General features: G+C 42.0%; 1 protein-coding gene across 1 annotated transcript in view; it reads left to right on the top strand.

Annotated features, from left to right (window-relative positions):
* LOC117557276 (E3 ubiquitin-protein ligase RNF43) overlaps positions 1-16204 on the top strand; it is an 87469-nt gene extending 71265 nt beyond the window's left edge. The window contains 9 exon segments of the mRNA XM_034233048.1: positions 7721-7795; positions 7897-8031; positions 8641-8685; positions 8687-8743; positions 8859-9029; positions 9122-9224; positions 9884-10323; positions 10326-11373; positions 13014-16204. Coding sequence (XP_034088939.1) covers positions 7721-7795; positions 7897-8031; positions 8641-8685; positions 8687-8743; positions 8859-9029; positions 9122-9224; positions 9884-10323; positions 10326-11373; positions 13014-13039 — 2100 coding nt within the window. The 3' untranslated portion in view covers positions 13040-16204.
* Positions 16205-16495: the final 291 nt, after the last annotated feature.

Here is a 16495-nt window from a genome sequence, read left to right as displayed (position 1 = left end):
GGGTTCTCTAAATGACCTCTCTTACATCCAGACAGGCAGATCAGGTTCATAACTTTTTCCAGTGTCTCTCCTCTAAACGGGAAGGGTGGCCAAGCCCAGGCTCTGGATTAAGAGAGTGTGTGAGTGTGTGTGTGTGTGTGGTGTGTGTGTGTGTGTGTGTGTGTGTGTGTGTGTGTGTGTGTGTGTGTGTGTGTGTGTGTGTGTGTGTGTGTGTGTGTGTGTGTGTGTGTGTGTGTGTGTGTGTGTTCAGGATGAATGGGACTAAGTAGGAGGAGGTGTGTTATTCAGGCCCACCCCCTCAGGCTCAATACTTTTCCCGAGAGCGTAGAAGCTGCTCACCTGCCCTGACATGCCCGACCAACCACCCACCCCTCCTCTTCATACATTACCCCCCACCCCCCCCCCCCCCCCCCCCCCTTAAGCGGCCCCACATCAAAGTGCCCCTGTGAGTAATGGATACCCAGCAGGGCCACACCCTTCCCTCCTCAACTGCTGCTCAGCCAGTGGCGAACACCCGGCAATCACACAGCACACAAACACATACAGCAATTATTCACACACAATTAGATTTAAATATACAGCATCAAAGCTAGGTAAACAATATTTAACGCAAAGCTGTGTGGTTATTTTTGATGTCATTTGACCAAACTGTTTCAACAAGGAAAGAAGAAGAAAAATGAAATAGTATCAGAATCAGAATCCAGGGGGGACATTTGTTTCCATGATAGATGGTCCATTTAAGAATAAAATAAGTAAAACAATTACAATTTAAATACATATTTATACAAATATAAGAGATGTAAGTAAAAGTGTGCAATAAAGTTATACAATTTAAATATTATAAAAACATAAGAAGTTTAATTCAAATGTCAAAAATGCGATAAGATAAACAAAAAAAAGAATGTAAATATTGCTATAATGCATTTATTTGCATATTGTACTATATATAAACTGTATATTACAACACATACAGTCGTGTTTTAGTATTTAATATGACTCTTTATGGTGAATTTCAGCATTTAAAAGGGTTGGGCTACTAATGGTTGAGTAAGTATTATTGCCAGTCTAAGTAATGTACAGTAATGTCTTGTACAGCTCAAAGTTGTTGAACCTATTCAGTGATTTGATTGGTTTTGATGACGTGGTTTGTTTGTTGCGGCGATGAGGAGTCCTAAGCGAGATTAATAACTGCAGAGATGTTGGTTGATGTTGACGATGATTTTATGAAGACAAAAATGCCTATGATCCCCCGCCTCTTTTAATTTTTATAAAGATGTTTCTTTTTGGTTAGTTTAGCCTTCATTAGAGAGATGGTTTTTAAAGGGGCTTGAGAGGATGAGATGCGTAAAGGGTCTACAGGCCGAATTCAAACCCTCATAGCCGCAACAGGGACTGAGCCCCAGTAAGTGGCGTGTTAATTGCTATTCTTTTGAAAGACAGAGCCATAGAGGCATTACATGACCTATTGTTGGGTCCAGTAATACTACGACCACAACATCAACTCAGACTGCACCTGTTCCAGCCCCCCCCCCCCCCTACCCCTCTCTTATTATCACCAGCAGCCTTCGCCCCCGTCTGCTCCTCATTTAGCCGTGCGGCGTGTCCCGCTGCCTCAGTAATGGTTCCAGTGTGCCGGGCCAGTCGGAGAAATGACAGAGCAGAGCGGAGCAGAGCCTCAGACCTGCAGGCTGGAGCTCTGTACTCTGTCATTACACACTTTACTGCAGCAGCACCACAGCCTGCACGCCTCACTCCTCCCCCTCCCTGTTCCTCTTTCACTCTCACTCCTTATTCCCACACATATTATTCCATGGTGTAATTTACTCATGCACCGAGTGATGTGGACAGTCACGCTGGGCAAAGAGACGTTGGATTGAGTTAAATGGAGTCTGGTGGCGTTTTTTTACAGAGGCAGGAAGGGTTATCAGAGACCGAGAAAGAGCTACATCAGCAGCTTTATGGTCTGTTGGTGCTGTGTGATTAACGTAACAAAGACTTTGAATACAAGGACAACCATGCTCACTAATTAGCTTAGGTTGACATTGAAACGTCTTACTTTCAAAAACTGAAACGTTGACTTTAATTAAATGTAATATCTCAACAACTGTAGTTACAGTTAGTTGAAAGCAGTAATATAAAGTTGAACCTAATATTTGTTATTTCAACTTAATATTATTGCTTTCAACTAACGAATAGTTATGTGAAATCTGTTTACATCATACATTTAATTAAAGTCAACGTTTCAGATTGTTCAGTGTGTTTGCACTGTTTTGTCCTAAAATCGACATTAAATCCTAGTTTGAAATGAGGAGTGAAACCCTCAATTGTTGTTAAATCTTGTGCAGTTCAACTGTTTATTAATAAATGTTTTTTTTACTGAAGGACAGATGCTAGTAGTACAATGTTGCAATTGAAGCAACGCTTTTCCTCACTTTTAATTTCTTTCACAAGCATCCTACCCCACCTCCCACACATCCCCTCCCCACCCTTACCTTGAAAGTCCATGACACAATATAATCCAATACATATAAAGAATAATGGACCGTAGAAAGAAAAAAAAGGTATTCAAGGTCTTGGAAATTATTTGCGAGATAATATTCCGCTCTTATTAATATAGCAGTGTGGGCTGTTGAAATGATCATGCATTGCCACTTCTTATAGAATTGGGATTGATAGCTCTTTTTCCAGGATGTTCTTCTTACTATTGCTCTGTCTTGATTACAGCATGAATTAATTTATAGATAATTCCCGAAACAAGAAAAACTTCTGTCTCGATCCACTGACAGAGTTCTGCTATATATAAATAATGATTATGGCTTAATATGTGAATAATGACTCACTTTGGTTCCTGAGTGCGCAAGATGATTGCCTTTAAAGTATTTCCTGCCCCTTTAATGCACAGATTTAAATCAAATCTGCTGCTTTCAAAAGTCAAAGGTTACGAAGCCACTGGGTCACGCTTGGTACTCTGAATATAGTTCTCTAGATGTTTAACTAATATAGCAGATGTTTCTCTGTGGCAAGACGCAATGTGTCTACGTGTGTCTGTGTAATATCCTCCTTTTTTTGCCCTCTCCGTCTTCTCCCTGTTACCTTGGCTGCAGATGAAGGGGATTCGCTCTCTGGCGCATTAATCCCATGAACAACACAGAGACGTTAACAGGCACAGCCATCTTCTCAGGCGACTGAAGAACCTTGGCACGTCTCTAACATGAAATAAAGACATCAGAGCAGCGTTGTTAGTTTCTGCCCCTGTTGAGAGAACACTCTGTGATGCCAGGCCTGGCTCGCAGACCGCACTTCTTACTGGAGATGTAAACAAATAGCGCTGGCAGGCCCGAGCCGGCCACCTGATGCCGAGGAAGGCACATCATGAGCCAGATGTGAGACTTATGGGAGATGAGTTGCGGTTAAAACTGCCTCAAGCTTAGGCAGCTCGTAGTATAGTTCCATCAATCAATCAAATTCAACTGAGTAGCACAAATTATACATTCTCTTAGGGGGCTTTACGGTGTTTACAGCATAAGACACCCTCTTCCCTTCCTTACATGGAAAACTCCCAAAGAAACCCCACAATTAACAGGGGAAAACAAATGACAGATCAACTAGACTTGAATAAACTGGAAAAGTAATAAAATAAGGTACAAATGAACAAAAACATCACACACACAAAAACATGTTATATTTTTTAATATACCCAAAAATGCTGTCAATGGACATTGTTGACCATCAATGGAACACAGGCAGCCTCAAATACAATTTAAAAAAGATTATGGTTAGGGTGTGATACAGCTTTACAGGGTTGTATGTACTGAAGGCAATGGAAAATGTGCCTTCCCATGTGCATTTTTTTTACTTCATTTATTTCTTATGTATTGTATTCTATCAAATGTAATCTAATATAAAGGAATTATACGAGGAAAAAATGCAGACAAACTCAGTTAAAAGATAAGATGATACATTTAAACTTGACATTTCCCAGTTTTTGTCCCTAGAGCTGAATACATGTAAAAGAAGCCCTGATGGGATTTGAAGTAAGAGTGTGTCTGTGGGTGCAGAGCTGCTGGTGTGTGACCTCACGGTGCCTCAGGTGTGTTTATGTTTGTGACAGCTCCTCTCCTGCCTTTATTCAAATGATTGCACAGCGTGACAAAACACAGCAACACTCAACCCGTGTTTCATTGCACCCTCTGCTAAAAAAAAGTGTTGTTTGTGAGTTTCTCAGGGATGATGTCTTCCCTGTAAACCTCTGTAAACCACAGGCATTTCCGACTCTGCGATTGTGAGTTGTTAATGTTTACTCCAATGCCAAATAGTGTTGAATCACATGTGTCAAGTGGCACCTCCCGAGGATGGGTGTTTACCTAACCACAGACATTTGTGTTTCAGTTTCAGACCTGGAGATGTTGAAACCCTCGTGCTGGCACTTCCTATTAGCTTGTCTTGTTAGCGTAGCAGCTTGTCATTGCGCTGTTAAAGGTTAAATATAGTGTCTTCTGTTAATCATGTAATCAGATCTCTCCGGCCTCTTCTGGGTTTGTGGCTCACTACTAATACTGAGAAATAATAAAACCACAGCAGCAGACATTCGTAGAAATTATTATGGTATTTTCTCAAACTGGGGATTTGAAACTGCTGTGTGTGTGTGGTGTGTGTGTGTGTGTGTGTGTGGTGTGTGTGTGTGTGTGTGGTGTGTGTGTGTGTGTGGTGTGTGTGTGTGTGTGTGTGTGTGTGGTGTGTGTGTGTGTGTGTGTGTGTGTGTGTGTGTGTGTGTGTGTGTGTGTGTGTGTGTGTGTGTGTGTGTGTGTGTGTGTGTGTGTGTGTGTGTGTGTGGACCACATTGGGCTTCCCTGCATTTATTACCGCGATTAGAGGATGTTTGGGCTCATTGCAGCGTGCAACTTTTGAACCCCAGGTAAAGCATTTCCCACATGTCAAAGATTCCGTTTTTTTTTTTTTACTCCAATGTGACCGCACCCGATTTAGGCCCACGCACGTACCACAATTACCGTTCTGATGAAACAGGGGAACGGCTGCTGCTCCAGAGCTGGAAGCCAGATCAAAGGGAACATGATCATTTTTTTATTTGACCTCTTTCTGACCATCAGCACTACGGCCACCACCGGCGGTTCTGTGGGGCAATGTTGTTAACTCTCAGCTGCACAAAAACACGCACTGTATGCACACTCACAGTCAGTGTACGTGCAGCTTTTAACTTCTGCAGCAGGCATGAGGTCACCCTGGCCAAAATAATTGCTTTACACTGTATTATCCAGATCATTTTAGAAAATTGCCTTAAACTTTCAAACATACTTGAATCACTTAACAAACCGATTTGTTTTTTATTGCATCACAGATAGTACATGCGTCTTGTTTAAGTGAACATTATTTTAAGTGATCAAATAATCTTAAAAAAGGTAGTCAATAATTAGGAAGGTCCCTGCATTAATAGCAACATGTTGTGAGTCTGTTTTTTACTCCTATCAGGATATTCACTTTCAGTATCCCCAGTATCTAGGGGTCAGGGAAACAATTGACACAGCATAGTATAACAGTATTTTGTGATATTGATTGTTTTATATTTAATATTGAAAATACTATTTAAACGTTTTGGTTGCACTCACTATTTCAGTCCACTTGATGGGGCTGAGTGAGGTTATGGGTAATATCAGCTTAAAGGTGGTCAAAAAATAGCAGAATGAAACTAAACGCTGCATAATAGAAATGCAGTTAAAGGATACAAAGCAATACATTGCAATATATGTTATCACAAAATGTTTAAAGTGGCAGTAGGGTTGTATTGGGCTTAATTATGGCAATAACATGGTATTGTGAGGGCCTCTGATGGTTCACCCATAATATGAAAGCATCCCTTATATACTGTGTACATTGAGGGTGTGTGTAGTGTTTGACGCGGGGATTAGGTGTTTAAACTTGTGTTGTCGGCAGATGCCAGACGCTTGACAGCATGTGATGAAGTATTAATGGAAAGACTGCTTTTTGTTTTTAAACTGTCTTCTAGTGAAACTGGAAAAAAAGTATTTCTGGATTGTTTTAGGGCACACACACACACACACACACACACACACACACACACACACACACACACACACACACACACACACACACACATACTGAAAAGACATTCACACCACAAGTGCTATTTTGGGGTGTTAGAGTGACAATATGCAAATGCACTTTCCCTGTTAGGCTTTGATTGAGAGAAACTTAATTATAGTAAAAATGAAGGAGTAATTATAGACCTCAGCCTTCTTTAACTAAAAAATGTATTGCACTGTTACGGAAAAAGATTCACAGACCAGGCAATACCCAATGGAACTTTTTATAGAGCATTTTGTTCGCAATGATAATAAGCTAAACTGCATATATTTGAGAATGAATAGATGTCTCTAATAGTTAGGTTTGCGAGATCAGATTTATAAAATGGGAAACACTGTTAAGCTTGAAGCTGAAAACATGAGCCAATACACAAAACAGATAGTTTAAAATATATGTTTCACAAAGACGTTTTCTTTATTTGAAGAAGTGCAGTGATCATAAAGTGACATTCACAACCTAAGACTAATTAAAGACCCTAAAAACGACCTTACCCTAATGGTCCAACTGGTTAGAAACGGGTGGTTGTAAATTCACCTGATTTGCCATTGTACTCGTTCTGTTAAAATAGTATATAAGTATTAAAATCCCTCACTGTGAAATGACTCATGGAAACTAAGATGGCCATAAGCATGTGAGTCTATAACACATTTTCCTTTCACTCAGTCAAATCATCCTGCATTATTTCTTGTTGCTTTACGCTCCAACATTAGAAAAGGGTTCAGATCAGGCAGCAGATTGGTGCTGCGGCCTTCAGCTCCATGCTTCCACTCTTCAGTCAGTGTGTGGCTCACAGTCAGGTGGAGCAGTGGGAGGAGGAGCTGCACTTTGGTCTGTGTGAGGGCCTGGGGCTCAGTGCAGGAGCGCCACCTAGTGCTCGAGTTAGGACCTTAAATAAAGTGCTATGGTGTTAATGGGTTAGGGTTAACATCTTTACACCATGAAAATCCCCCGATGAATTACTTCAATGATTTCCTTTTTGTATTACAGGTTTTCTGAAATAGTATGATTAAATATGTAAATCAGGCATTATCTCATCGTCATCCTCTTCCGGAACAGAAATCTGAACATTGGTTCAAGCCAGGTTAAAAAATGACATATTAGAGCTAAGGGAATTTGGGGGATCTATCTTCTGGTATGAGAAGAAACACTCATTTGATAAATATGATAAATATATGTTTTCTTTTATTCCATACATTTTGCAAGACACTACAGGTGAAATTGAAAACTTCCGCAATAGTTTATTTTACACCAAAAATGTTTTTATACGTTTTGTGAAATGTTTGAATCTGCAAAAGGCTCATTTTAGTACATTTAGGAGAAATCTACAGACACAAATAGACACCTAATTGTTTATTTTTGGATGTTTGCTTTACACTGCTCAGAACCAAGACAGGGAAGCAGAATAACCCAGAAATGGCCAGTGAATTCAAACAAATGTGTATCATCATAACGAGTGTTCTGTTCTGTAGCACAGGTTACCAGCTTTCCTAATGAAGAAGTCTCCATTATTCACGTCACATGACTTGATGCATCTCCCAAAAGATGTCCTGCTGTCTTTATGTTTTGTTTATAACTGTCTTCTCTGTGCTGTCTCCTTCAGGCTCGTATGGCATTGGACAAAGGAGCTCAGGCCGTGATCTTTGATGTCAGTGATGATGCTAATGCTGCTTTTGAGGTGAGTGTACAGCCACTGTTGTACTAATCTTTAAAGTATGTGAGAGGATAAAACACACTCACGTGTCTGTGTCCTTTACCTTCCTATTCACTAACGCACAGCTGAGAGAAATAGACTTCCTTCGCGGCCCCGTGGTGCTGGTGGAGGCAGAGAATGCTGAGGAGTTGATGGGTTTGGTCAACAAGAACGAAGAGGCCAAAGTTACTATTGAGCTCCTGGTGGAGCTGCCCAGTTGGGTAAGCCCTGAAACAATGACTCACATCTTTCTGACATTCCTTTCATTAACTAGGGGGGGGGGGGGGAGAGGATCTCTCTACGCTTTCTCACAAAATAACTTTCTCTGCGCTCCATTAGAGTAGGTACAGATATGATTTTGGATTAAATGTAAAATATTAGACACAAATAATGAAAATCTATTTGTGACACATATAATTACAGGATGGGATTGGATGTTTGAATATATATTTTTGAATATTAAAAAAGTTGTACTCAGTCCTTTGTATATGTTTATTCATGCAGCTGAAGAGTTGGATTATTTCAAAGCACCATCAGATGCTGAGTCATGTTCAATATGGTCATTCAAAATCTTGGATCCACAACATAACTCAAGGATATGATGAAAATAAATTGTTTAATCAAAATGAAAATAATTTATATTATTGCTACTACCACTTATAACTGCATTATTAAGGTGATTACAATATTTAAACCATAAATAATTCACAAAAACAAACATTATCTTCACTTCAAATATGGATTTATTATTGCAAGTTGTTTATGTGAATTAAGTTGAGGTTTTCCATTAAAATATTTAGCTTTATTTCCATTTTCTCCTCCCTTTACAGCCACATTACGATGTTGGTATCCTGCTCACCATTGTCCTAGCTATTTCTGACCATCGTCCTAATCTTCGCTTTCCGCTACAAGTGCAAGTCCAACCGGACCTGGGTGAGTGACAGCAGTGACATTTGTAAAAGTGAAAAGCTCACCAAAAACAAGCTGTCAGTCTTCATTGTGGATCCATTTGAAAGGATTTTTTAACCCTCTCTTCTTGTGTGTGCAGGACTCAGTCCATCAGCAGACCATGCGGGCCATCAGTCGCCTGGAGACCAAGACGTACAGCTCTCAGGGCTGCTCGGGGGCCCAGCGGCACCGCGCAGCCTGGGGCTCGGCCAGCAGCTCCAACTCCAGCCCCGTCTGTGCCATCTGCCTGGACGACTTCCTGGACGGGCAGGTGAGAGGAGATAGAGCAATGAATAATGTTTCTGTACATTTAACTGTCAGCTATTTATCCTCAAATCTTCCTCTGCCCCTCTTTTATCGCAGCATCTGAGGATCATCTCCTGCGCTCACGAGTTCCACAAAGAGTGTGTCGACCCCTGGCTGCTGCAGCACCGCACCTGTCCCCTCTGCATGCATAACATCATGGGTGAGGAAACATATATTACCAGTCAAGTTGTGGTAAAGATGGTGATTATTGGACTAGGAATGTACACTGTATTAAGATAGTAGCCCTGAGAGGTAAGAGAAAAATAATATCTGCTGGTCTGGTGATCTACGTACAATCTGACATTTTCATTTAAAGTTTTCTCTCCTGTATTTATGATTTATGGACAGGTGAAACAAATGGTTTTGTTACATATTTTAGTTCATTGGGGAAAACCTTTTTTGCACAGGAATTTGATGTAACGTACAATATATGTACCTTGTGTCTAAAGAGCATTGGGGGGATTGAAATTTAACGTGGAATAAAACACAATGCCTTTAGTTCTATTTACAACATGGTGTTGCTGAACGTCAGCCTCTTGTGGCCTAACTGAGTATTAATACAAAAATGTAACCTGACTATTTTATCTGTTTTCTTAGATACTGACCAAGTTGAAACATGGCAGAAGAAATATTATTTTTAAAGTAATCACCAGAGAGAAGTTATGTAGATCAGACTTGGATGGATCACATTTATATTTTTTCAGCCAGCCATTTCTTTTGAATTCTTAACCCCTGTTTAATCTGCAGTGAGACGTGTTGTATAATCAGAAGTTCCTCGTACCCTGTTCTGTGTATTCTAACTGCTGCTGGTCTCCACAGGGACGGAGCGGCAGCCCCAGAGGACCAGCAGACAGAGTCAGGAGCAGAGCCAGAGCTTCCTGCACCCTCAGCCCTTCAGCAGCCCACACAGCCACCTCTTCCCCCAGCACGCCATCCCCTTCTCTATGAGGCCCCACTATCCCCGGGGACCCTCAGGACCGTACCCCTCTCTGGGCCACTACTCTGGCTCATCTCCCGTAGACGCTCAGACACTACGCTTCCTCACCAGCAGGCAGCTCGCCTCCAGCTGTGGGTACCACCTTCCTGTGGAGGGTCCCGGGAGGCCCCATAGGATAAGTGGTAACTGCAGGACTTCCACTCACCACTACACCCCCCGTCGGCCCTGCCACAACAACTACCGCTCAGCCTGCCCTGCCCAGCGCAGTGCATCCAGCTCCAGACTGCAGCACGCGGCCTCCTCCACGCCACAGCCCCGCGGAGCGCCCCCCCCCACACCCGGCAGGAAGACGGCAGCTGCTCGGGGGGGAGCTACCACACAGAGCGCAGCGGGTACTTGGCTGATGGGCCAGCAAGTGACTCCAGTTCGGGGCCATGTCATGGCTCCTCCAGCGACTCCGTCCTGAACTGTACTGACGTGTCTCTGCAGGGGGTCTATGGCAGCTGGTCCACCTTCCGGAGCTCCCTGAGCAGTGACTATGATCCGTTTGTGTATTACGGGCCAGGTCCTGGGCACGGGCCCCGCAGGAGCAGCCTAGAGGAAGGGGCCCAGGCCCGGCCCAGGTCTCTGGATTCTGTTGTGAACAAAGCAGGCTGCCCCGAGGAGCAGCCGCAGACTGTGTTCAGCCACATCCACTACCACCGCCACAGACACCACCACTATGAGGAGGGGGAGCACAGCAGGGGCTCGGACGAGGAGCAGGGGGCCGCTGCTGCTGATGCAGCTGCTTCTGCTGCTCCTCTCCTGGACAAAGACTCGCCCATGTGCCCCCCTAAGCACAGCCCCTGCCAGTGCCCGAAGCCAGAGCCCACAGACCGGCCCAGTCCGGGGGCCGAGTGTCAGGACCCTAGCAGCCCTCCTCCAGTCCTGGTGTCCCCAATCCCCTTACAGCTTCAGCCCCACTGCTGCCACCAGGGACACGGACACCCTCCCGCTCCACTTGGGCGAGTGGGGGGCTACGTGCACGACGGCCCCTCTGTTCGCTTCCACCAGAGCCTGGATCTGCAGGACGACCGCAGCATCCACATCCACTATGGTCAGGGGCCCGGCTTCTGCTGCTCCCCCCCTGAGCTGCACCCCGCCCTGCTCCCCGTGCCCCTCATTCTGGACTCTGGGGGTATTGAGGAGTGGCCCTGCTATGCCGGGGCCCATGTTGTGTGGCAAAAGCGGGTGCAGCAGGCCCGCTCAGAGCCTCAGCTCTTGGGGCCCGGGGCCCCTATGGACAGGCCCCCCTGCAGGTTCTACCACGGTCCTGCTGCTGACTGTAACACAGACATTTGTTTGTACTGCCAAACTTTACACCACAATCAGGGTGGGTGACTCACTTGTTTATCTTTAATAACATGTCCAGCCTTTAGGACTTTATGGAATATTTACCACCAAAAGAATTACTCATGCCTCCATGGTTAATTAAGAATCCAAAAATGTTGAAAAGTCTTGCTGAATTGAGAAGAAGCATACAAGTGTAAGCAATAGTACAGACTTCTTTGGGGTGGAAATCATGCTTCCCTTTTTCAACATAGAAGACAAACAGAACAGCCAACAAGAAATAATAAAGAAAAAACATAGCAAGACAGGAATACCATACTTAATGACATACATAGTCATATTAGGAAAGAAAATACAAAATAGTATATATAATAGAAATAAATAAATAAACTTAAAGGGTGCAAATGAGCCCAGACTACCCCCCCCACCCTTTCCCTCCCCGAGCAGTGCCACCCAAGCCATTAAAAAACGATTGTTTGTGCAATGCATCTCAGCCGACCGTCCCCCTTGTAAATGAAACCATTGGACCCCACATCCTTTCATATTCCCCCAGTCTATGTTTTAGGATATATCGAATTCTTTCCAAATGCAGAGTATTAGACCCCAGCCACACGAGGACGATAACGCAAACGGACCGCAATCGTTATCAAAAAAGTCTTCCGTCCACACGCAACAGGCACCAGAAACGTGTACGTTCACACGAGACCGCTTGAAAGAGCTGGAGACGCTGTAGTACATATGCCAGGCCTGTAAGTGGCGCTGTAGTCTGCCACAAAAGCAGCAAAGAAGACTTCCCGCACATGTTTGCCATGGTTGCCCTTCTGTTTATTCTACGCTGTGGCTCTTTTTCTCCCTCCATGAGGCAAGCGTTTGCTCCTGCTGTAATTCTCTCCGGTAGTCCACCAGCAGATGAAAAACACCCACCTCTCCGCCTCTTCCAAGGGACGAGGGGACCGTGCAGCAGAGTTTCAGTTAGATTTTTTTTCGCCGGTCAACATGTCCGTTAAAGTTGAAATCTTCCGGACAAAATTAGAAAAGTGCCGGTCAAAGGTCTTCTTGTTATTTATTGAGCTTTAAAACAAATGAATAACGACTCTATATAATAATATAAGAATAAAAAAAGGAGCCTCTCTTTTCCTCCCCCTCTTCTGACAGCCCAGCAGCTGATCTCTGAGCAGGAGAGGCGGGGCTATTGCGTCATCGTTATCAGGAAATGGTCGTATAGGCGTAAACACGGAGCCGTTTGCCCCCCAGAGCGTTTCGTTTGCAGATCTACCCACCTAGGGACCCGTTATCGTTATCGTTTTCTGTGTTTCCGTGTCGGCCTCGTGTGGCCGAACCGTCTATCTGATAGAGAACTGTAGCCGATACGACCGTTATCGTCCTTGTGTGGCCGGGGCTTCAGTCAATGTCGTTATCCTAGCTTTAAAACTTGGCACATCCATTGATTTCCATAATAGGAGAATCGATTCTTTGCACACAGGAGACCATAGAACAGGAGATGAAGTTGTGCATTTCGAAGTGTGTTACATTGTTCAGATGTGCCCAGTAAAACATCACTATTTAAAACTCTGCCATATAAACAGTATGCACCAGCGTTATCCTTAGCTGTTTATTTAAAAAATGTATGTATTTTTTCAAATTATATTTTGAAGATGACTTGAGCTGTTTTTGTGCCCACAGGATCAGAAGAGGAGTCCGGTGTGTGAGAACTTGTTGATAATCAAGCTGCTACCCGGGAGCCAGAATGGACAGGCCTCTCATTGGCTATCGCTCTCACGTCTTCCACATTGTTCCACTAGCAATTCCCCCCAGGATTCAGAACTCACACTGAAATGCTCTTTCGCCTGAGTTGGATTGAAATTATTATAATTGAATCATGCTAAAACTTAAACAAATACTTTTTTAAGTGAAGACCCTTCATAATGTTGAAAATACATTGAATTATTAAAATGTTTGGGAGCTGCTGGAGAAACGACTCATAAACCACAAAGAGGCAACAAGGTTTTTCTGCATTTCTCCTCTTCAGATATATAGGAATAATATTCATTTTGGATATGATATCACAAGTTCCCACGCTCCTTAGCAATGAATTATCCTTGCTTAGGGTGTTGAGCCCTCATGAAGTGAGACTCCATCTCTGCGTTGCTCACTCTAAAGCAAAAATAACTTGATTTATCTTCGAGGTACTATCTTTCACTCTCGTGATCTGCGTCTTCCTTCGCTGAGTCCAGTCTCAGCTGAGAGAAGCTTTTCTCTCCAGCCTACCTCAGCTCAGATTTCTTAACATGCCTCACACAGGGGGTCTTTAAAAGGTACTGCTGTAGTGATTCTTTTTATGTCACAACCAAGTAGCTCCCACAAACTCAACAAAAAGTGTTCCTCTTGGCAGTGCGACCTGTCCAAAATGGAGAGGAAGGTTGATGCTCAGCCCCTCACACAGCGAGCGTTCAATGAGGTAGCTGAGCCTTGCATGGGCCCTTTTTCATTATTTCAATAATGGCAGCTGTTTTGTTTGTGTTTTGGATCATTTTCTGTATTTTTTTTTTGTAGTATGTAATTATTATTTTTTTATCCTCTCAAAATGAACCGGTTTGACTGAATTATCCCGTCGTCATTACAAGCTAGTGTAAACTTGTTCTCGTCATTTCTCTTGCCATTGGTGTCTTCACATGTTGGTGCTGTTAAACCTCCCGATCAGTGAAAAGTGTACAGGCCACAATACAACCATATCCTCTGCTGCTTTAACGGCTAATTCATCGCTATGTTGTGTTATTCTCCAAGGGTGTACCCTCCCTTTGTCTTCCAGGAACTAAAGCTCAAGGAAAATGTTCTACATTGCCGCTATAGACCAGAAAAAGTGATTATTTCATGATATAACCAGAGTAAAGCCATGTAACCGAACAGTCCCGAAACATCCTTAAGCACTTTGAATTGCCTTGTGTTGAAAGGTGCTATATAAATAAACTTGCCTTGCCTTGCCTTGCCTTAAGCTCTGCAAGCTTCCCCAGTGATTTTCACCCTGACCCTAGAACAGACATTCTAAGTTGTTTTATCTCCTGTGTTTATGATTTAGGGTAAATCTATAAGGATACGTAATGATCAGGATAAGCAGTTTTTGTTATCAAAATGAGTATTACAATAGCAAACGAGTAACCAAAAAATCCCCTAAAATTATACTGGCAAATATTACATTTTATTTTCTCACCTATATCACAGATTAGACTTTGTTTTTTCCAGTTTATACTAACTGTGGCAAACATTGTATCACATCCTGGTTATAATACACATATAACAATATCATGTAAACATTTTTTGGGGAATAACTTTCCAAGAACTGTTCGAAACGCAATTATAAAATCATGAACTGAAAATCTGATACTGCCCTGACAGAAAAGATATCCTGGAAAAACCTTCTTGTCATAAGTCATAAACACAGGAAATGCATCATTTCAGATCAGACGTAAAAAAAAATGCATTACAATAATTGTTTTTCTCATTTGCCTCTCAGGGCTTCTTAAGTAATGATACCCCAATCGGTGAAAGGTCCTGTGTTGTTGTACATTTGCATTGTTCTAAATTAGATTCAGTATTTATATTTTTTTAATTAAGATGAAATATTTACGCCATCCTTTAAAAGTAAAAATCTAAATATCCATTATCTTCTCACCCCACCTATTTAGCCCCTCTGGCAGACAGAACATGTGTCCAGGAAAAATTACTCTGATAACTTAAATTGTGTGGATAGTAGTCAGAGATGGCTTTATTTGTTTATCTTTAACACAGACTCCTCTGCTAGGCTAAATTATCACACATTAGAGGAATTAGAATGCTATAATAGTGTGGACTTCCCCTTAAAGGCTAAGTGAAATGTGAATGGCTTTACTCAGCAGCAGTCAGATACAGTTTAAGCAGACACAGAGCTCATGGGTATTGCAATGTAACCAGTAGCACTTAATAAAAAGCCTTATATGTGCCTTATTCATAAAGAAACTGTTCATAATCCTCATTCAGGACCCCCCCCCCATACACACACACACACACACACACTCACACACTAAGCTCTTACCTGTCCAACCAAAGAGGCAACATCTTGAGCACAGTGAACTTATAACTCAGTATGTGTTGGCAACCCTTTCCTTAAATATAAGAACAAAATGTGCTTTTGTGAAGAGGACCTGACAGAATTGAAGTGGAAATAATTTTGGAATCAATATTTTGGACAATCATGCAGATTTTTTAACTGCAGTCATTTGTTCTTAAACCCCACTTTGAATGTGTCAACGCAGCGTCCTCCAGACAAAGTGTCCTTGTCTGTTATTATTGGTGCCTAAACAGCCTCTGTCTGAGATGGAAATTACTGAATTACAAGCAACACTTACAGGCTTGAACAGATTTGATAATTTAAAGAACAAAACATCCCCAAACCGTAAGCACATGAAAAATGATGCCACATAATATCTGATGTAATTTCATCCTGTTCAAGATCTTTCTCTTTGTGTGGTTTATTTTTTATTTTTTTTAATGTTTTTGCAAGAATAATGAGCTGAAACTGCCTTTTCTATGAGTAAAAAAAATCCCTCCAGAACGTTAAGGGATATGTCAGTATATTTTGGATACTTTGTGTACAAAAAGAGAACAAACAAAAAAACAAATGAAATAGTGTTGTATTTTATATATAATAGAACATTTCAATATAGTGACATGTCACTAATATATTTATTTACTAATATATTTATCCATTTTGTCCAGGTTTGAAAGAGTGGTTTCTGTATAGACTGAATGTTTCTATATGGAAACTGAGCAGTGCCATCACAGATGTATCAACCTGTCTTCATTCCAATTATATGCAAATAAATTATTTTGAAATAAAACCTCTGTGCTGAGGATTGTTTTTATTCTTTTAATTCCCAAAGTGTTAGATGAGCTGGGTTTGTGTTCAATGACATATAGTTGACCCAAACGTACCCAACATAGTTTAAAAATAGATGTCTAGAGCTAAATAACTTCTTCTTTTTCACACTGATGTACAATTTAACTCCTCAAGGACAACCTATTAAAGAAGGGGAAGAAACATTGGTATAATATGTTGCACAATGTAATCCTTATTAACTGCAAGAATTGTACGATAAATGGAAAAAACAGAATGTCAAGCAAACAAATGT

This window comes from Gymnodraco acuticeps, unplaced genomic scaffold (assembly GCF_902827175.1).
Source record: "Gymnodraco acuticeps unplaced genomic scaffold, fGymAcu1.1, whole genome shotgun sequence".
Taxonomy (NCBI): Eukaryota; Metazoa; Chordata; class Actinopteri; order Perciformes; family Bathydraconidae; genus Gymnodraco; species Gymnodraco acuticeps.
The sequence above is the reverse complement of the archived record's forward strand: the minus strand, read 5'-3'. Positions and strand labels throughout refer to the sequence as shown.